Source organism: Saccharomyces mikatae (assembly GCF_947241705.1).
Source record: "Saccharomyces mikatae IFO 1815 strain IFO1815 genome assembly, chromosome: 12".
In the NCBI taxonomy this organism is placed as follows: Eukaryota; Fungi; Ascomycota; class Saccharomycetes; order Saccharomycetales; family Saccharomycetaceae; genus Saccharomyces; species Saccharomyces mikatae.
The window spans coordinates 1,043,788-1,064,851 of NC_079267.1; the positions used below are offsets into that span (position 1 = coordinate 1,043,788).

At 37.0% G+C, this 21,064-nt stretch overlaps 10 protein-coding genes across 10 annotated transcripts; 7 read left to right on the top strand and 3 right to left on the bottom strand.

Annotated features, from left to right (window-relative positions):
* Positions 1-415: 415 nt before the first annotated feature.
* Positions 416-1,183, bottom strand: RPS1A (40S ribosomal protein eS1; the record flags this gene model as incomplete). Its single annotated transcript, XM_056224546.1, has 1 exon — positions 416-1,183. The coding sequence occupies one exon, from the start codon at positions 1,181-1,183 to the stop codon at positions 416-418; it is 768 nt and encodes a 255-aa protein (XP_056078454.1).
* A 389-nt stretch (positions 1,184-1,572) lies between these two features.
* SIR3 (chromatin-silencing protein SIR3) lies at positions 1,573-4,524 on the bottom strand (the record flags this gene model as incomplete). Its single annotated transcript, XM_056224547.1, has 1 exon — positions 1,573-4,524. One exon carries the CDS (start codon positions 4,522-4,524, stop codon positions 1,573-1,575), a length of 2,952 nt encoding a protein of 983 aa, XP_056078455.1.
* A 373-nt stretch (positions 4,525-4,897) lies between these two features.
* On the top strand, positions 4,898-6,244 carry ECM7 (Ecm7p; the record flags this gene model as incomplete). The annotated part of the gene is made up of 1 exon (XM_056224548.1): positions 4,898-6,244. One exon carries the CDS (start codon positions 4,898-4,900, stop codon positions 6,242-6,244), a length of 1,347 nt encoding a protein of 448 aa, XP_056078456.1.
* A 208-nt stretch (positions 6,245-6,452) lies between these two features.
* GMC2 (Gmc2p) lies at positions 6,453-7,104 on the top strand (the record flags this gene model as incomplete). Its single annotated transcript, XM_056224549.1, has 2 exons — positions 6,453-6,839; positions 6,922-7,104. The coding sequence occupies 2 exons, from the start codon at positions 6,453-6,455 to the stop codon at positions 7,102-7,104; spliced, it is 570 nt and encodes a 189-aa protein (XP_056078457.1).
* A 333-nt stretch (positions 7,105-7,437) lies between these two features.
* Positions 7,438-8,730, top strand: NGK1 (hexokinase; the record flags this gene model as incomplete). The annotated part of the gene is made up of 1 exon (XM_056224550.1): positions 7,438-8,730. The coding sequence occupies one exon, from the start codon at positions 7,438-7,440 to the stop codon at positions 8,728-8,730; it is 1,293 nt and encodes a 430-aa protein (XP_056078458.1).
* Positions 8,731-9,066: 336 nt separating this feature from the next.
* VMA6 (H(+)-transporting V0 sector ATPase subunit d) lies at positions 9,067-10,104 on the bottom strand (the record flags this gene model as incomplete). The annotated part of the gene is made up of 1 exon (XM_056224551.1): positions 9,067-10,104. The coding sequence occupies one exon, from the start codon at positions 10,102-10,104 to the stop codon at positions 9,067-9,069; it is 1,038 nt and encodes a 345-aa protein (XP_056078459.1).
* A 926-nt stretch (positions 10,105-11,030) lies between these two features.
* Positions 11,031-11,931, top strand: RPL6B (60S ribosomal protein eL6; the record flags this gene model as incomplete). Its single annotated transcript, XM_056224553.1, has 2 exons — positions 11,031-11,045; positions 11,416-11,931. 2 exons carry the CDS (start codon positions 11,031-11,033, stop codon positions 11,929-11,931), a joined length of 531 nt encoding a protein of 176 aa, XP_056078460.1.
* Positions 11,932-12,977: 1,046 nt separating this feature from the next.
* FPR4 (peptidylprolyl isomerase FPR4) lies at positions 12,978-14,156 on the top strand (the record flags this gene model as incomplete). The annotated part of the gene is made up of 1 exon (XM_056224554.1): positions 12,978-14,156. The coding sequence occupies one exon, from the start codon at positions 12,978-12,980 to the stop codon at positions 14,154-14,156; it is 1,179 nt and encodes a 392-aa protein (XP_056078461.1).
* Positions 14,157-14,781: 625 nt separating this feature from the next.
* On the top strand, positions 14,782-17,898 carry HMG2 (hydroxymethylglutaryl-CoA reductase (NADPH) HMG2; the record flags this gene model as incomplete). Its single annotated transcript, XM_056224555.1, has 1 exon — positions 14,782-17,898. One exon carries the CDS (start codon positions 14,782-14,784, stop codon positions 17,896-17,898), a length of 3,117 nt encoding a protein of 1,038 aa, XP_056078462.1.
* A 341-nt stretch (positions 17,899-18,239) lies between these two features.
* On the top strand, positions 18,240-20,900 carry LEU3 (leucine-responsive transcriptional regulator LEU3; the record flags this gene model as incomplete). Its single annotated transcript, XM_056224556.1, has 1 exon — positions 18,240-20,900. One exon carries the CDS (start codon positions 18,240-18,242, stop codon positions 20,898-20,900), a length of 2,661 nt encoding a protein of 886 aa, XP_056078463.1.
* Between the last annotated feature and the right edge of the window lie 164 nt (positions 20,901-21,064).

Below are 21,064 nucleotides of genomic sequence, written 5' to 3' on the forward strand. Positions count from 1 at the left end.
CTTATCAAGTCACACTGACTACCTATTTAGTATTTTTTATTTGAAGTGTCCTTTTTTTCTAGTTTTTTTTGTTAGGATCTTGCCTCTTCCTGACAAGCTCAATAAAATGCAATACCTCTACGAAACAATAATAAAAATTTCAGCATGGCACATACACAATGGGTGTATCTGTTCAAACGCGGAATAAAAAAGACCGGTTATGTTGCTATATATGTTCTTAAAAATGATTTAAAATTATACAAATATTGTATACAGTAGTATAGTTATAGAATTATTTTTTTGACGAGGTTAATGACATCATAGAGTAGAGGGCTATTAAAGACACTAAAAAATTTAAATTAAAAAGACTTGAAAAATAAGATATGCATCACTCCTTTTTCCTGTTCCTTTCTTTTCTATTTTCTTAATGGTTTCTTTACACAGTTTCCAAGACTTCATCCTTGAAACCGGTAACCTTCTTACCCTTTTCTTCACCAGAACCTTCACCGTGTAAAGCCATCAAAGCACCAACGTCGAACTTTGGTTGTTTCAACAACTTAACCTTTCTAACATGAATGTTTTGTAGTGGGAAAATGTCCTTGGTAGCGTTCTCAATCTCCTTGTTGATAACTTCTGGAATCAACTTAGATGTTAATTGGGCTAAGGTGGAACCTTGAACTTCTTTGGTCAAGATTTCAGAAATAACCTTTCTGATGGCTCTGATGTGGGAAGATTGAGCATAAGAATGTCTCTTGACTTGGTTGGCTTGCTTTCTGGTGAAAGCGATAGCAAAGATTCTCAAAACGTAATCATCGGAGGTCTTAACGGTAACGTTAGCTTCGATCAAAGTTTGCCATTTTCTGACCATGGATCTCAATTTATCAGTAGTGAAATCCATACCGTGGAAGTTGGTCAATAGATTCTTACCTTGAACTTCGTCGACTCTTAATTTGATCTTTCTGAAGGAATGGTCTTCAGAACCTTGCAAGTCGGCCAAGCAAACTTCGACAACTCTACCCTTCAAAGCATCTGAAGCACTCTTCAAACCAGTAGACTTGTTAACTAAAGTCTTACCAACATTTCTGTTTTCAAAAGTGGATGGAGCCTTAATGTCGAACCATTCCTTTCTGGTAAATGGGTCAACGACTCTCTTCTTTTGACCTTTCTTACCCTTGGATAGTCTCTTATTCTTTCCGACAGCCATGATTAAACGATTGGTTATTCGTGTGCTTGTTTTGCTTCCTCAATATTAAAGTTCACAACGTAAATACCTTCTTTTCATAATAGAATAATTGTAACTTCTATTCATTTTGGGTATACTATTACGTTTGGTATTAGAGTCCTGGAATTTCCAGCGGATGATGGTGACGCGAGAAAATCTGGAATAAAGTAAAACCTTGAAGTTTTCTTGAAAATCAAAAAAAGGGAAGTGATTGGGTTTAGTTTAAGACTTTGGGTCTGGGTGTAAATAAAGCCTGTCCCGCAGTTTTGCTTTGTTTCTGTAAGTGAGCAGTTATTGTTACATTATTAAGAAATAAAGAAAGTACAAGTGTATGTAAACACCTTCGTGAGAAAACGAAATAGATGTCATTGCTAATCAAATGTGTCCAAATTCTTGAACGCTTCGTCCATTGAAGATGCATGTATTATTTCTAAAGGATGTTTCAGCTCTACCATAATACTGGCGCCTGGCTCTTCAAGTACCACAGTAACCAACTTTTCTCCGACTAGCTCATTGATTATACTTATCCATGAGAACTGCTTCAATATTTCTATGGTTATCTTGGGTTCCCAGACACCGCATATTACTTTTTTGATTTCTCTTGATGCTTTGTAATCTGGGTTGTCCTGCAACATCTTCACCATCCTGATTAAGAGAGTCTCCATAGCAAGTGTGCGGCTATTCGAGCCTTCAGTTTCACGCGCCAAAGTGTATAAGAATGTCCTCACCAGTAGAGACATCCCTATTACTTTTTTTGAGAATGTTTCATCTTTAAACCCGTTAATTGCTTCTGAAAAATAACGTGGCACCATCTCTTGGGATACTACTGGTTTACCCTTTTGTAGACCACCTTTTCTGACGAAGTCATTTTTAGAGATTTCTACGGCAATCTCACATATTTTGAAGGCTTTTTTCGTACTATCACTTATGTTTGCTATATTTTTTGCAATTAGTTCAGTAATTTTGCTGTTAATATTGTGATTTATCGCGTTCACATTATCTGGCAATTCTTGTTTCTGTCCTCCACGAATATTGCTGTATAGAGACATTTGCTTTTTATCGTTTACTCTTACATAGAACGGCTTCAGTAAGGACGTGAGATGTGAGATGATTGCTTGTCGTAATTCGTCTTTATTTACTTTATCAAGTATGATTTTCTTGAAGTGCCCTTGAAGTAACGGTATCATATTAATTTGCTCTGTAATGTCGACATCGCCAATGCAAACGGCAGACAGTTTCGAATTCTCTGAAGATATCCATTTGTTAAAGTGTTGAATGATCGTTTTATTCAGGCGATTGTCGAGATTTTGAATTAATATCAGTGTTCTTCTCTTTTTCGCCTTCGGAACATTAGTAAAATAGAAGTTCAAAGCCTCCATTGATACATCACCGGAAAGCTTATCTTTAGAGACAGCAGTCCATATTTTCTCAAATAGTGCATTCACTTCAGTCAATTCCAACGCATCGATGTAAATGTAATCAAAATAAGGCAGTTCCTTTTGGGCTGATGAGGTGACCAGCTCGTTCATGACGTCACACACAAGTCTAGATTTAGCAGGTACGTCTGCATTAGTCACATAAAATAGCATATTTTGAGAAGAAACTAAACTATCGTAAATCGGAAGATATACTTTTATAAAATCCTCAATCTGTGAGCTTAGTAGTTCCTTCTTTCGTAATGATTGTTTGATTAAATCTTTTAGGTTGATCCCGTCATTAAGCTTTGACAAAATTGTGTCCTTTTCAGATGTAGGGCTTGCTTCTCTAAGCTTATCCTCGAGGTCTGCGACGTTAAGGTTTTTCTGTGTCTTTGTTACCGTCTTCAATTGAGATAAATCAACAGTTTGATTCTCTGGAGCAAACCGATCTAAAATTATTTGATACTTTTTCTTCAACTTCGATAAAGCAACAAAGTCAATCATCTTGGCACTACCTCTCGCAGCAACAGGCTTCATACTCGTATTATCGTCTCTACTCCTACCCTTTGGAATTCTAGTATTTTTAGTTCCTTTTATGGTGCTATCTCTTTTAATATCATCATTTTGAGAAATTCCTTGCGTTTCTTGAATGCTCATTTTTCTAATTTTTTTGCTCATTTTATCTTCCTGGTTCACACGTCTTTTATTTACTGCAGATATCACTTCATCAGAACTTTCAGTAGTAAACCCATCCGATTCTTCTTCGATCTCATCATCTTGATTCACTCTTCTTATGCTATCGTGGTGAACATCAAATGTTGTAAACCCATTCGTTGGTTTCGAATTTGACTGGAATGAAGATAAATATGGGTCTGGCTGGAGTTTACCATTTCGTTCTGTTGGATCTTCATCATCAGATTCTTGCTCTGACGAGTTTATTGGTATTTCTTCCGAAACAACCAACTCTTTTGATATAGCTCTTTTTTTTACGACCATCGGAGTACCTGTGGATGACGTTAGCGCTGCCGGTGACGTTGATGGGCTATCAAATAAGATATACTTATTCTCGGGAAAGGGTGAGCCGTAGTTTTCTGAGCCTTCTTGCTGATACGGTACATTCCTTTTATATATATCGTCGTCAGAAGGAGGCTCGACTTTAATTTCTTTCATCTGAGGCTTCCTTACTAATCTTTGCTGTCTCTTTGTTGATCTTTCGGGTTCTATCTTATGCATTACTTGTTTGTTTATCTTATTCGCACTGGCTGGTACAGATATTCTTTTCAAGTATTCATCAGATTGCTTAGGTTCCATTTCTTTGACTCTTTTGATGATCTGAAAAATATTTATTGGGACAAATCTTTCTGCAGTAGGTTCGCATGCATAACGTACTAGAAAATCCCTATCTTCCACCTTTTCGATTTTACTATCATTCCACTGCGACTCTGGAATTATTTGTCCTACGGCAATGAAATCCTTAAGCCAAATTTCTGATAATTCAGCAGTTAAATATAACTCACTCTTATTCACTTCGTTTAGAAATTTTTCTTTGTAAAAATCCACAGGATGGTTTTCCTTTATTAAATCTGGTCTGAACTGTTCGTAATACAGCTTTGGTTTGAGTTCGAACCATCTCAAATAGGAGAAAACCCAAATCTCCACGAGGTTATTTAATGTATTAAGTCTTATCTCGTGAATCAGATAAACAGAATACGTTTCTGTCACATTATCGTTGAATATTACACTTTCTCCTTTCCCAAAGCTCAATCCATCGGAAATTCTTTTCAAAAAAACATTCTCTACTCCTCTTTTTCTTGATCTTCTTCTCCTGTTTTCGTCAATGATCCTTCCTTGATCATCAGTGATGACGACTTGCCATCCCTCTAGATCTCTCAACGTTTCAGCCATATTAGACAGTTCAATTGTTACACCACGATAATTCCCGTAACACCCTCTTTGAGGAAGAATGAAAGCGCCGCTTCTGTGCAGTTCTTTTCTATCTTTTTTTGTTTATTTTAGCTTTTTTGGAAAGTATAACGTTTTCGCGGTCCTATTACTGATGCGATGAAAATTTACGTATCGTTTCTTTATTTAGATTGATAAATGTTATGGTTAACTTTAAACATATCTTTCCCATCTTATGTAAAAATACGCACATTAACACTCATTCTGGATCATCTCTTTACTTCACTCTTTTTACTAGCTACTTACTCTCTTCTCACCATTGCTCTGTACACTAGTCATCGAAAATACCCTTGCATATCTAATGAATCGAAGATAAATGCAAGTGTCAAGAGTACGAGATATTATAACCAGGCCGTTTCAAAACCTTACTGCTTTGGAGAAAGTGGTTCAATGGTTACGATTAGGGACGACTTTGCTTATAATTTCGTTTGGGTTGGCGTTGACTGTTGGACCCCTTTCCTCGCCGAGAACATTATATATGTCGCGACTGGATACTTATTCTGCTGATATTACGACGGGTTTATTTACCGTATTGAGGCAATCTATGGAACAATCAACATCGACAGAAGAAAATAATGGCGTAGGGCTGACAACGTCTGAATTATACATACTAACTGCTTACACTGAGAGTCAAATAAAAAACGTTCCTCAGTATATCACAGTTTCACTTTACGGGAGGTGTGATTCTACGTATACAATGGTAGAGGTATTTGACTCAGAAGGAAATATGCATAGCGTCAAGAACTCGACCACCAAGAGTACCTGCAGTACTATGGGAACTAATTATCTATTCGATTATCGTGAGGTATTAGCAAACTTAGGCTTGGATATTGTTTTAGATTACGCCTATAACAAAATAGGCTCACAGCAGGCAGAAAGTTCTGCATATATGGCTTATATGAAGAATTTGAAACATAAAAAGGCCAACGTGCTACATTTACTCTATGCAGTTATTAGTTTCCAGGTGTGTATGTTATTTTTGATGATATGGTACTATTACATAAAGGGAAGATTCATGAACGCACTTAAAGAAAGGGCACTTGTCCATATCAACTCCTTGCTATCGCTCGTTGTTTTTATTGGAGGCTTAACAAGTACCATAAGTCTTGCATGGGTTAACTACACTATCCAATCAAGAATTAATTCAGAACTAGAGGCCTTTGGGTTTTCTTACCATCTCGGAGTTACGTGGTTTGCTCTTCTATGGTGCTTTGCGGGTTTAATTTCTGTATCGTGCTTAGCTTGGTCTGGCTTGGAATGGTGTATTTCTGATAATGGTACGTCCTATGGAGGTGGAATTGATGATAAGTTTTTGGGTTATCAAGCTGGCGTATTCACCGACGTAGATCTAGATGATGAAACTTCTCACAATCAACGTTATTTACAACGGCAGTCTACTTCAGGCGAGGCTGAGTTAATGAGAAATAGTGAAACCATGGAAACAATAAATAAAACTGCTAATATTGATTTAAACAGAGCTGATGAAACTAACACTGATTTAGATAATGCAAATGACACCACAGAACTAGGTGATAGCAACAGAAATGAACCGTTTGCTAGTAGAGAGGAATTTGAATTGCAGGACATAAGATTCCGGCCAAGCAACGACAGTGAAGAGAGCATACAAAGAGTTATCAAGCCTTCATCAGCATTACAGTTTTGAATCATTTATCCCCATGTTTTATAATGCATATTATATTTGCCCAACTTTTAATTATATAATAATAACGAAAACAAAAATCGCATCCTTCGTTTATTCTACTTTTTTTCTTAGCTTTTTTCTCTATTTAACATGCTTGGCGCCTAAAAAATAATCATTTTGAAACTAAACATCATTAAGTCGTAAGAAACAGGAAGACATAAATAAAACAATGAATGATACTACTGAAGTCCCCAATCAACCAACTGAGAATGAAAGGAATCCTACTCTGACAAATCCAGACCCATCATCATCAAGTCCAGAAATTGTCAACAAAATACCAAGTCTTTTCAGCTTAGCCGCCGAATGGCAAATAAATAATCCACAAGAGACCTTTCAAAACAACATCCTGGAAAATGATGTATTAAAAAGAATTAGTGAAATTACTACTTTGATCAAAGAATCTTACAAAGATCTCTCCAGCCAAGATGGGATGATGTCTAAAGAACAACAGGAAAAGATGGATTGGGACTTGTTTTGTACCGTTCCTGTAAACATTATTGAGCAATATACAAAAGATATGGACGAAATATTTGAGAAAATGGAAAAACTGGCAAAAGTAAGTATAGATCATAAAAAAATAAGGGTTTTTCAACATTAGTATGTTTTCTTCTTTACTAACAATACAAATTTTACAATAGCAACAACGTCTGTGGTGTGAATCTGCCTTTCAAATCGATGTGGAAAGATGTGGGGACTCCATTCTCAATGCTGAGACGTGGATGAAAAAGAAGGAGCGCTATCTAGAATACAAGAATATTGAAATGGAAAGATCCGCAAACGAAATCAAGGAGACCATTCAAAGATTAACAGATGATAAATAAGTCATGCTGGAATTAATTTGTCATTTTGCTGATAATCGAGACTTCGAATAATTGCCCTCTTTTGTTTCCATTCATATTATTCTTATTCGCTTCGTTTGTTGCTGTTATTTATTTTTGTTTTGTATTGTTTTGCTTTTTCTTGGGAAAAATGGTTAGCGCCGCCTGAAATAGAAAATTTTACTCAGGGGATACTGATACCGGGGAAGTTGATTAATTATATCGGTTCACATTGTGAACAAAATGATGAGAACCAGAAAGAAGAGTACTTTCCCACCTACAAAGCTTTTTTAAATAATCAAATAAAGTAAAAAAGTTAACAAAAAAACAACAAGAATGACAATTGAAAGCGCAGTGGCTCGAGAATTAGCAAATTTGATTATACCCGCTGACTCAATTGTTAACGTCGTTGACCAATTTCAAGAAGAGTTATTATCACGACTTCAGACAAACACAATTTCTATGCTCCCGCAGTGTTTGGTACCGGATGAACGATCACGATGGAACCCAAAGGATAGGATTCTCGCGATTGATTTCGGTGGAACAAGGTTAAAATTTGCAATAATCTCATTGCCCCAAATTGTCATTGAATATAATGATGCCTTTGAGCTTACTTACAACATCGTTGATTCGAATTTTTTTAATCAAATTATCTATACAATATGTACCAGGCTGGCTGCAAATGGTTATATAAAGAGTAAGAATGAAACTTACGAAATGCCCAAGTTTTTTGTTTCCGTGACATTCAGTTTTCCTCTAAATTCAAAAGGCGAGGTAGTTGCTATGGGAAAAGGCTTTGTAATGACCAATGCTCTTCAAGGATCAACGGTGAAACAGCTTATTCAATCGTCCTTTGAACAGATAATATCAGACAATATTGAAGAATTTTTTTGTGCGATGAACGTGTGTGATGTAATAAACGACGCAATTGCAGTTTCATTAACAAGCAAGTTTATATGCGAGAGTGATTCAATTTCACTTATAATTGGAACAGGCACAAACGCATGTTTCGAGGTACCCTATGGATATTTACCACCATTTAAGAAGAATGCCTTGAAGGAAACTTTGCCGTCGAGTTATAATAAGGAAACATTAAATTTCAAACATGTTCTCATCAATTCTGAAATTGGTTTTGTTGGGAAAAATATCATCTCGTTACAACCATTTGACATTCATGGAGGAATCTCATATGAAATGCCATTAGAATGTGTCACTTCCGGTAAGTGGCTCCCTCTTTCGCTAAAAAAAATTCTATTGCAGTATAATATAATCTCCAAAGATTCTACAATAGAATTTAATGGAGAGATGATGTGCCAATTGGCAGAAAACTCCAACAATATTTGGTTCGAAAACCAGCATTATACGCTGATCTGTCTAATCGCCCGTCTTCTAATCAAAAGAGCTGCATTTTACGTTGCTGCAATAGTACAAGCTATTGATATCATCACAGGCTGCAAAAACTATAACTTCATTCATGTTGGCTATGTGGGATCCTTTCTGCACAATTCTGCCTTTTATCGGGAACAGATAAAACATTATTCCAGCATTGACATTAGGTTGCAATTCTTGAACCACAGTAATCTATTGGGGGCAGCCATAGCTACTTACTTGAACAAGTCAGACAAGTGAGCTCAATAATACATATTTCTTTCCTCTTACTGCCCCTCAATTTAGTTTCAATTATTCCCAGAGAGCATCGTGATTATGTGCAAGGAAATAAAAAAACATTGCACTATACTTTGCACTTGTTAGATAATAAACCATCAATATCTTGGCCTTATTTGATTGTGTTATCAGTACTTGCTTGCCTCCTTTTTTTTGATCTAGAAAATATTCTATTTCTATTTATTTAGTTATATTTATAGTCATATATGGATTTGATTCTAAAAAAAAATGAAAAAAGACAAAACAAATCATATAGTTACTAATTTTCTTTGTGTCAAAAGAAAAAGAACATCAAGTCTCTTAATAAACAGAAATATAATTGTTTATTCTTTCTCTTTGATTTTGAGCAATACATTCAGCTATCCAGGTAATATTCCTAACTTCCTGTTCTTTGGATTTCATCCAGGCCCAAACAGTACTGATGGCAAATTGTTGCGTGAAAGCGTCTCTACACAACTCCATTTCTAATTGGTAAAAATGATCTTCCAAGTTACCAGTCTCCAAAAATCCTCTATATTCATAGACGTTTGCTAAGGCGGCTCTAACTCCTTCAAAATCTTGCGCTTGGGCCAAATGGAATGTTGCAAGAGGGTATAACTTACCAATGCTAGGCAACAGGTCACTCTTCAAATCGGGGTCAATATCTGAACTTTGCAAGGAGTTGAGTGCAATATTGATACTTCTTCTATCAGCTTCAAATCCTAGTAACGTTTGCATACATTCCTTGGCTGGCTCTGGAATCTCTTCAGTAACGAAATTGTAGAAGTCTTCCAAATAGGCCTTGTACAACTTATTTCTGATAATTTCGATGTTCATGTCGTCTAATTCCTCTGCAGTATCAAAACAGTTCTTGAAATACGGTGCCAATGGGGTATCCACTAATACGGTCTCGTATAGAGATTCAAGATCAGTAGCGACACTCAATGTAGGCAAAGTATCAAACCACCCTAGTGGATGACAACGTTGTAAAATTTCACCCTTATCACGGTCATGAATAGTACCCGTAATCATCAATGCTACATTGTCGATCATGTAACCATAAGTAATATAGTCCATGAACTTTTTCGTGGATCCACTAGATTGGTCTCTTATATAGTTGAACTCATGGTACAATTTGCTAGAAGCATATTCTTGAATCAAAGACGTGGTCAAAGATTCCGAAGAGACAGAGGAAAGAAAATTACCATAATCAGTCGATGATAGTTGTAATTTTAAATCTTCCAATGTATCACATTGTGTTAAGTTGATATATTGGTTATTAGATAACAATCCATTTCTGTAGCCTCTTACTACACCTTCAATAAACCCATTGTCAATATTAAAATATACTCCTTCCATCTTCGCAAGACTTTAGCAATACGATCTTAACAAAATGCTCTTCTGGTTGCTCTTGATCTTATTCCTGCTATACCTTAAAGGGTTAAGAGGTTTAACTGTTCTTTTGTTTTTGTAGGATATTGAAGATATTTTATAAATGCGTCACTTTGTACGCGCATATCAGCGCAACAATAGGTGCGCTGAAATCGCTTTATTATACAACACAAGAATTCGCTAAATTTGACCCTGATGATAAGAGTGCACTTTGGTGTCTTAATATTCAGGAAGGATGGGCATCTTCCCATCATTCATCATTCATTTCCCTCCTTGAGATGTATGACAGAATACCGAAATGTGTAATACTTCGGTATCAGTATCTCTATATATGCACCGCTAAGTCATCCTTCCATAAGTTTGATTTTGCCTCATCTTCCTTACTGATGCTGTCTTCGTATTGAAAAGAAGTTTGTGGGTGAAAGACATACTAACACCCATACATGTTAGATGTATGGGCTTTCGTTTCATTTTAATTTTCTCCTGAAATTTTATGGAGGCGCGAACTGAAGGTAGGAGTAGTTACTGTAAATATGCGTCTCTGCCGAATAGTTGCTATGGGGTGGGAGTTACTGACGCCCGTCCTCCACGCGGGTGGCGAAAAATGCCTCTTGTTTACGTAGACTCGTTTGCTCTAGGCTGGTCTTCTGCGCAGTGGTTCCGTTCAGGAATGCCTACGGTAGAGGGAGCAAATGGGCGGAAACGAGCTTCACTCTGGCTCCAAGCTTGCCCTCCCGCCTTGCATAGTGTGAATGAGATTCTATCAATGCTGTAGGTGCAAGTACCTGCAATATGGCGATTGATCAAAAGTGTAAAGATAATTTCAAAGCATATCTTCACTTTATTTTGTATTCTTTCTTGAACTTGGAAGAGAAGCAAATATATTCAACGAAATGACTGCCCAACAAGTATGTGTAAAGATGAGTAAATCAGAGGTTGAGATGGCAACAGAGATGGCACATGTGCCTATGGAGATATAATCACACAAGAAACATCCGCGATATGAAAGTTGAATCTTTTCCATATAATCGGGAAGATGAAGATGATAAAACTATCAGATGCATAACTTTGATATTTGAAAAGCCAGAGGAATACGATAACAATGGTTAACATTACAACTACACTAGATGCACTTTTCCTATTTAATAACTCTTGAGCTATGATATCGTCTGTGCGTTAAGCCTGTAAAACCATTCCCAACACGAACTGTAAAGAAATAAAAAAGAGCAATTTTTACTAACAATTTATGTGATATACATCATAATATGTCAATTACAGGCCCCAAAGTGGTATCCTTCCGAAGACGTTGCTGCCCCAAAGAAAACCAGAAAGGCTGTTCGCCCACAAAAGTTGCGTGCCTCTCTAGTTCCAGGGACCGTTTTGATCTTGCTAGCCGGCCGTTTCAGAGGTAAGAGAGTTGTTTACTTGAAGCATCTAGAAGACAACACTCTATTAGTTACTGGTCCATTCAAGGTCAATGGTGTTCCACTAAGAAGAGTCAACGCTCGTTACGTCATTGCTACCTCCACCAAAGTCTCTGTTGAAGGCGTCAACGTTGAAAAATTTAACGTTGAATACTTCGCCAAGGAAAAATTGACCAAGAAGGAAAAGAAGGAAGCTAACTTGTTCCCAGAACAACAAAACAAGGAAATCAAGACCGAACGTGTTGAAGATCAAAAGGTTGTTGACAAGACTTTGTTGGCTGAAATCAAGAAGACCCCATTATTGAAGCAATATTTGTCTGCCTCTTTCTCTTTGAAGAACGGTGACAAGCCACATTTATTGAAATTCTAAGAAATTGGACAGAAAAAATTATAATTGATTTAAAAATTGAACTTCAAAGCAAGGAGAATTGATAGAGAATACGTTGATCTGAAAATACTGCTTGACAATAAAGAAAGGTAAGTGGATATGTAATCTAAATTTAATCCTCTTCTAATTCATTTCCCTATCAACCTTATTTGCACTTTTCTATATCCTTCTTTTTGTATCTATAATTTTTTTTTTCTTTTACATAGCAAAATACAAAAAATCATAAATATTAGTATCCAAGGATTCAAAGTTAGATTGTTGTCTTTTCGGCTATTCCGTTAGGGCACTCTATCGGTACAGCCATTGTGTATTTACAATCTGCACTAACCACATTAAGGCAAATCCGCTCATGAAGAAAAGTCAAGGTACAATCAAGGTAATATTCTGTGATAATGTACTTCAATTTTTTTGAAATCGCCGTTACACTCGAAACTTTATTACCATTAACGCTATACATGTATGGAGTAGTAAAGTAGTCAGATTGGTTCATACGACTAGACATCTAGCAGACCGTTACATCGTGAGCTTTAGAGCTTGTTGTGGCAGATGATTTTGTCATTTTTTCATATAAACCTAGAAAAGTGGGGAGTTTATACTTGGTAAGAACAATTCTCACTAAGACATCGCTACCCATCCAATTTAATCAATCAAAGAATGAGAATACTGCATATAATATTATGCTACGTTTTCTCACTATTTTTTCTGCACTCTTATATCCAATTGCCTAGCAAACAAAAAAACTATTTGGTGTATCAAATCAAAACTTCCACTTTTATGATAACCTCAGCATAATTAATGTTCCCTATTGCTAATTTGCTCTTTATTTCAACATCTTCTGTTCAAATTAATTCATGCTTTCGATGCCCTATGTATTTTTTTATCTCATGCCTAAGGCGGCGAAAATTTTAACTGGCGAAGTTGAAAAGGCAAAGGAAGGGCATTGAAAATTTTACCATATTAAATGAAGTACTTTTCAGTTTTAACTAATGGAGAAACAACGAAAAAGACAACAAAGATACACCTTTAATATGTCTGATATGCTCCCATTGGCTACGTACAGCCTGAATGTTGAGCCATACTCTCCAACCCCAGCTCTTAACTTCGAAATGCCGGTTACTATTAGAATCACAATGGCGGCCATTGACCCTGAGCCATTTGACGATGACAAGAAGCCATCCACTTTAAGAATAATCAAAAGAAACCCTGAACATGGTGATTGTTGCAATCATGATAACGATGACGGCCATGAAGAAAATGAAGAAGACAGCGAGGAAGAAGTAGAGGCACCCAAAAAGAGTGTCAAATCAAAAAAAGGCAAAGGTTCTGAGGAAAGTGAATCAGAAGATTCTGAGGATGAAAATGAAATGGACGATGAATTTGAAGAATGCGTACTTTTAACTTTATCTCCAAAGGGTCAATTTCAACAAGCTTTGGATATTACCATTGCACCAGAAGAAGACGTCCAATTCGTCGTTACCGGTTCATACACCATTTCTTTAACTGGTAACTATGTCAAACATCCATTTGACACACCCCTAGAGGACAATTCTTCAGATTCAGATTCAGATGAAGACGAAGATGACTACGGTGAAGAATCTTCCGATGGAGAAGAAGAAGAGGACGAAGAAGAATTAAGTTCCGGTGATGATGATCTTGATGATCTTGTGGATGCTAGTGACATTGATAGTCGTCTTGATGAACTAGTCAAAAAGGATGAAAAGAAGAAAACCAACAAAAAGGAGAGCAAGAGGGAACGTGAAGAGGATGCGGAGGATGCTGTTCAACCTGCTGAGGTGAAGCAAACAGCCAAAAAAGTCAAAAAAACAGAGTCAGGTAAAGAATCAGAAGAAGACAAATCAAAGCCAAAACCAAAGACAAAGCTTCTTGAAGGGGGGATCATCATTGAAGATCGTCTCACAGGGAAGGGCCCACATGCCAAGAAGGGTGCCAGAGTTGGGATGAGATATGTCGGTAAGTTGAAGAATGGAAAAGTTTTTGATAAAAATACAAAGGGTAAACCTTTTGTCTTTAAGTTAGGTCAAGGCGAGGTCATTAAAGGATGGGATATTGGTGTTGCTGGTATGGCTGTCGGTGGTGAACGTAGAATTATCATTCCCGCCCCATACGCCTACGGCAAGCAAGCTTTACCTGGAATTCCAGCCAATTCTGAATTGACATTTGATGTTAAATTAGTCTCTATGAAATAAGGCTTCTAATGCATATTTTTTGATAAGAGTATCTAAAAAACTATATACCATTATCATTACTGCTATTATTAATATTATTTTTGAATCTACATGCCCTTTTCTCTTCTGTAGGAGGTTGTTTTTTTGCGACTTATTTCATGATATAGCCGCCCAGCTATCTATTTATACACATATAAGTAAAACTCCTAACACAATCATGAAAATAAGTCCCAAGTAGAGTCTGAGCGCTCCAATCAAGATAATTGTGTTCAAAAAAGATTCAATATTGTATATAGTTGGTTTATATATATATATATATATATATATACTTATCTTATGAATAGGGACCATTGATCGTTAGGGACGAGCACATTGTTTTGTTGAATCTCTTCCAACAGCGCGAGCAAAAGTCAGTCGAGAACAATAAGATGTTGCATACAAGGATTAACCGTGGATTAAGAAACCATTTGAAAGCCACCTCAGAAACGTAAGCCGCAAATACATCTTAAGGAGGTGTGGTACCAAAGGGAATATTTTTTACGAGCAATTACACCAAGATCCTACGGTGAAGAATCGATCCGACTTATATTTATCTAGCCACGTTTTTCTCAAATACGCTCAACAAATTTCCCAAATATAACCTCGGATGTCGCTTCCATTAAAAACCATAATACATTTGGTAAAACCTTTTGCTTGCACAGCTAGGTTTAGTGCGAGGTATCCAATTCATGTTATTGTCGTTGCTGTTTTATTAAGTGCCGCTGCATACTTATCTGTAACGCAATCTTATCTTAATGAATGGAAACTGGACTCCAGCCAGTACTCCACGTATTTAAGCATCAAGCCAGACGAGCTTTTCGAAAAATGTACGCATTACTACAGATCTCCCGTGTCCGATACATGGAAACTTCTCAGCTCTAAAGAAGCCGCCGATATTTATACCCCTTTTCATTATTATTTATCCACTATAAATTTTCAAAGCAAGGACAATTCGACAACATTACCTTCCCTTGATGATGTTATTTATAGTGTAGATTATACCCGATATTTATTGAGTGAGGAGCCAAAGATACCAACTGAACTGGTGTCTGAGAACGGAACGAAATGGAGGTTGAGGAACAACAGCAATTTTATCCTGGATCTGCATAATATCTACAGAAATTTTGTCAAGCAGTTCTCCAATAAAACCAGCGAATTTGATCAGTTTGATCTGTTTATTATCTTAGCTGCCTACCTTACCCTTTTTTATACCCTCTGTTGTCTGTTTAATGATATGAGAAAAATCGGGTCGAAATTTTGGCTAAGCTTTTCTGTTCTTTCAAACTCTGCATGTGCACTATATTTATCACTGTACACCACCCATAGTTTGTTGAAAAAACCGGCTTCTTTATTAAGTTTGATTATTGGATTACCATTTATCGTGGTAATTATTGGGTTTAAGCATAAAGTTCGGCTCGCGGCTTTCTCACTACAAAAGTTCCACAGAACTAGTATTGACAAGAAAATAACAGTAAGCAACATTATTTATGAGGCTATTTTCCAAGAAGGTGCCTATTTGATTCGTGATTACTTATTCTATATTAGTTCCTTTATTGGCTGTGCTATTTATGCAAGACACCTTCCCGGATTGGTCAATTTCTGCATTTTGTCTACTTTTATGCTAATTTTCGACTTGGTTTTGTCTGCTACTTTCTATTCAGCCATACTGTCCATGAAATTAGAAATAAACATTATCCACAGATCCACTCTGATTAGACAAACCTTGGAAGAAGACGGTGTTATTCCAACGACAGCCGATATTATATATAAGGACGAAACAGCCTCAGAGCCAAATTTCTTAAGATCCAATGTGGCCATACTTTTAGGGAAAGCTTCCGTCATTGGTCTTCTACTTTTGATCAACCTTTATGTGTTTACAGATAAGTTGAATGCCACAATACTGAACACAGTATATTTTGACTCCACAATTTATTCTTTGCCAAACTTTATCAATCATAAGGATATTGGTAATCTCAGTAATCAGGTGATCATTTCTGTTTTGCCGAAACAGTATTATACCCCGCTGAAAAAATACCACCAGATTGAGGATTCCGTCTTAGTTGTAATTGATTCCGTTAGTAATGCTATTCGGGATCAATTTATCAGCAAGTTACTCTTTTTTGCATTCGCAGTCAGTATTTCCATTAATATTTATTTGCTAAATGCTGCAAAAATTCATACTGGATACATGAACCTTCAACAACAGCCCAAAAAGATCGAAGACCTTGTTGTGCAAAACCCAGCGACATTTGAATTCTCAGAAATCCAAAGTGTACCAGCATCTTCTGAACTAGAAATTTCAATGACTGCGAATGACATATCGGTCTCACAAGAAATTCAGAATAATGAATGCTTCTACGCTTTAAGTTCCCAGGATGAGCCTATCCGTCCTTTATCGAATTTAGTGGAACTTATGGAAAAAGAACAATTAAAGAACTTAAACAATACAGAAGTCTCGAATCTTGTAGTAAACGGTAAACTGCCATTATACTCTCTCGAAAAAAAATTAGAGGATACTACACGTGCGGTTTTGGTTAGGAGAAAAGCGCTTTCTGTCTTGGCTGAATCACCAATTTTAGTTTCCGAAAAATTACCATTCAGAAATTACGATTATGATCGCGTATTTGGTGCCTGTTGTGAAAACGTTATTGGGTACATGCCTGTGCCAGTCGGTGTAATTGGACCGTTAATTATTGATGGAACATCTTACCACATTCCTATGGCTACTACCGAAGGCTGTTTAGTTGCGTCGGCTATGCGTGGTTGTAAAGCTATCAATGCTGGTGGTGGTGCAACAACAGTTTTGACCAAGGATGGTATGACTAGAGGTCCAGTTGTTCGTTTCCCTACTTTGATACGATCGGGGGCATGCAAAATATGGTTAGACTCAGAGGAGGGACAAAACACAATTAAGAAAGCTTTCAATTCTACATCAAGGTTTGCACGTTTACAACATATTCAAACTTGTTTAGCGGGTGATTTACTTTTCATGAGATTTAGAACAACCACTGGTGATGCAATGGGTATGAACATGATATCCAAAGGTGTCGAGTACTCATTAAAACAAATGGTTGAAGAGTATGGTTGGGAGGATATGGAAGTTGTATCTGTATCTGGTAATTATTGTACCGATAAAAAACCAGCCGCCATTAACTGGATTGAAGGTCGTGGTAAAAGTGTCGTTGCTGAAGCTACTATTCCTGGCGATGTAGTTAAAAACGTTTTAAAGAGCGATGTTGCTGCATTAGTTGAACTAAACATTTCCAAGAACTTGGTTGGATCTGCAATGGCTGGATCTGTTGGTGGTTTCAATGCACATGCAGCTAATCTGGTCACCGCGCTTTTCATGGCGTTAGGTCAAGATCCGGCACAGAACGTAGAAAGTTCTAATTGTATAACTCTGATGAAAGAAGTTGACGGAGATTTAAGAATTTCCGTCTCTATGCCATCTATTGAAGTAGGTACGATTGGTGGGGGGACTGTTTTGGAGCCTCAAGGTGCCATGCTTGATCTTCTTGGGGTTCGTGGTCCTCATCCTACTGAACCTGGAGCAAATGCTAGACAGCTAGCTAGAATAATTGCATGTGCTGTCTTAGCAGGCGAATTGTCTTTGTGCTCCGCACTTGCTGCTGGTCACCTGGTACAAAGCCACATGGCTCACAATCGTAAAACAAATAAAACCAGTGAACAGCCACTACCAAGTGACAAAGGTCCTTCCCTATAAAACCTTAGCATTCTTATAACTTTTGTAGTTTACATGGTGATACTTTATATATTGTATTGTCTATTAGCTATCCTGAATCATCTGCATGTAGTAACCAGTTAAACAAAATGACTCTCGCTATACTAAATCATTCGCTGATGCCGCCTCATCGATCACCTTATACAGCGCTTTTTCAAAGTTTTCCAAAGGAAAAAATGAAAAGTAATGAGCACAACAATAGCATATCATGATATATACGGTTATCAAATTAGATTTTCAAGGAGTACTGACGATTCGAGGAATCTTTAACACATTCAACTAAGATTCGCTTGAGAACACTGCTGACTCTTTTTCTCAAAACTATGGAAGGAAGATCGAATTCTGTAGCGACTTCACAATCAGGAAGTGAAATGAGTCACAGTGAAACTAGGAACAGAGCAGGGATCAATGCTAGAAAAAGGAAATTTGCCTGCGTAGAATGTCGGCAGCAGAAGTCAAAATGTGATGCCCACGAAAGAGCACCTGAACCATGCACTAAATGTGCCAAAAAGAATGTCCCATGCATTTTAAAGCGAGATTTTAGAAGAACTTATAAAAGAGCAAGAAACGAAGCTATTGAAAAAAGATTTAAGGAGTTGACAAGAACTTTGACAAATTTAACATCAGACGAGATTTTGAAGAAAATTGAAGAAGAACAAGAGATCGTTTTAGATAATAGTAATTTTACAAAGGAAAAAGTAAAACAACTCAGAAAAAGTGCATTTGAGTCAACAGATATGGAACCAAGGTTATACAGAACACTTCGGGGAGAACCTATTGCATATAATGCCAACAGAAAGCACACGGATTCTTCACCTTTAGCACTCTTAAGCTCATCGACAAACTTCGACCCTGCGCAATCGATGAACGTCATGACAGAGGAGCAACTTAAATGCTTACCTAAGAGTCTGGGTGATGTATACTTATCAAGCAGCGATATTGCTGAATTATTTCAAGAATTTGCGACGAAGTATCATCAGTTTTTGCCAGTCGTTGACCTTTCAAAGGGAGCTGAGCGAATCTATCACTTATCTCCATGTTTATTCTGGGTTATCCTGCTCATTGGTCTAAGGCGAAAATTTGGAGCTACGGATTTGATGACTAGATTATCTGTGTTGGTAAAGTCCGTTTTATCGGAAATTACCATATCACCAATAATTCGATATACTCCATCAGACAAAGATGAACCCGTTTTGAACGTAGCATCTGTATACTCGGTACAAGCTTTTCTACTATACACCTTCTGGCCTCCTTTAACGTCCTCGTTAAGTGCCGATACTTCGTGGAATACCATAGGAACAGCCATGTTCCAAGCACTTCGGGTAGGACTGAATTGCGCAGGTTTTTCAAAAGAGTATGCTTCGGCAAATTCAGAATTAGTTAACGAGCAGATACGAACCTGGATTTGCTGCAATATTGTATCTCAAACAGTAGCATCATCATTCGGGTTTCCAGCTTATGTTTCCTTTGATTATTTAGTAATAAGCTCTATCAGAACACCTGATACAAAAAGTCAAGTTGATATACCCAATGAACTGAGGCAAATGGCTCAAATTGCAAGATTTGAAAACCAAATCGTAAATACAATGAACTCTACGCCGGCAAGCGTGACGGGTATGGTAAGCCAGGAAGAAAAACAGCCATTGTTGCACGTCCTTAATCAACAGCTAAGCCAATTAGAGATTAGTCTTGAAGAGAATAATCTAGATGATATACGAAAATTTTTGTTGCTTGTGGCAAAAGTTCACTTATTAACCTATTATTTCACTGATATTACGTCTCAGAATGTTGGAAAGTCAAATCGAAATATTTATGAGGGATCTTATTCTGTTATGGAGCTAGATTCAAATTTCGAGACAAAGCGTGGATTGGTGAAAGTTTATAATGCGGCAGTAAATTTTCTCACACATGCCAATAGCATGTGGGAACATGACCCTACCATCATTAAGTACTTCCCAGGCCTGTTTGTCTTGAATGTATGGCAGTCTGCCTGTATTATTAGCAAACTCATACATTCATCACTTCATTCAATGCTAGATGTGAACTCGGGTAAAAAAGCTTATAATAATGCAATTTCATTAACGTTCAATGCCTCTGTTTTGAAATATGATATGGCATATAGGTCATCCGGAATAATGCGAAGCATATGGAGTTTATTTGCAAATATGTATGATGCATGGAAAAACGATCAAAAGGAAGAGGTAAGCAAAATGGAAAATGACTTTAATTTGGGGATCACCATAAAATCTAGGATGTCGGTGAACGTTTTCTTTGATTGTTTGTATATTCTGAAGGAGAAATGTGGTATGGCGAAATTAGAAAGAGAAACAAAGGTTTCTACAGCGTATAACGTTGACGAGGAAGAAGAAGAGGAAGAAGATGAAGAAGAAGAAGAAGAAGAAGAGGATGAGGAAGAAATAACCGGAAACGTTTCTGAAAGTGTGGATAATCAGCAACTAAGGACAAGAAAATTTACCAACGTAAAGCACCCAGAAAAGAAAGCAAGAAGAATAATTGAAACCATTCCGCTAGATCCAAATCCAATAAATGCAGGCTCTACTAGCAGTGGAAGCTCATTGACAACCCCAAATAGTCAAGTCGCAAACACTATATCATATAGGGGAATTCTTACTAAGATGTCCCCCAGAGAGCAGCTAAATAACGCAAATTTAGATTCCAATGCCTTCTCTGATCTTAAAGAGGATGGCGTTATCAATAAACATTTGCCAATAGAAACGGATGCTGGACATCTGGTAAGTCAACCACCTCCAATAACACAAATGCATGAGAACGCACAGCCAGCAACAAAGAACAACCATTCTCTATTAGAAACGTATCCTATGGTCCAACAAAACCCTGTTTCAACGACAATCAAAGAATCACCTAATTCTATCATGGCAAGTTGGGATAACTGGGAATCTGATATGGTTTGGAGGGATGTTGATATTCTAATGAATGAGTTCGCGTTCAATCCCAAGGTTTGAAAGTCTTCATCTTTTTTTACATAAATTTTACTCTCGAAGGACTGTTGTATACTGCAGTGCTACCAAAAAAGAAGACATATTATTTCTATATACGGTTCTCTCTTCCATATATGCATACTATTATTTGTCCTCCCGAAATAGCATTGAAAAAAGTACCAGAGAAG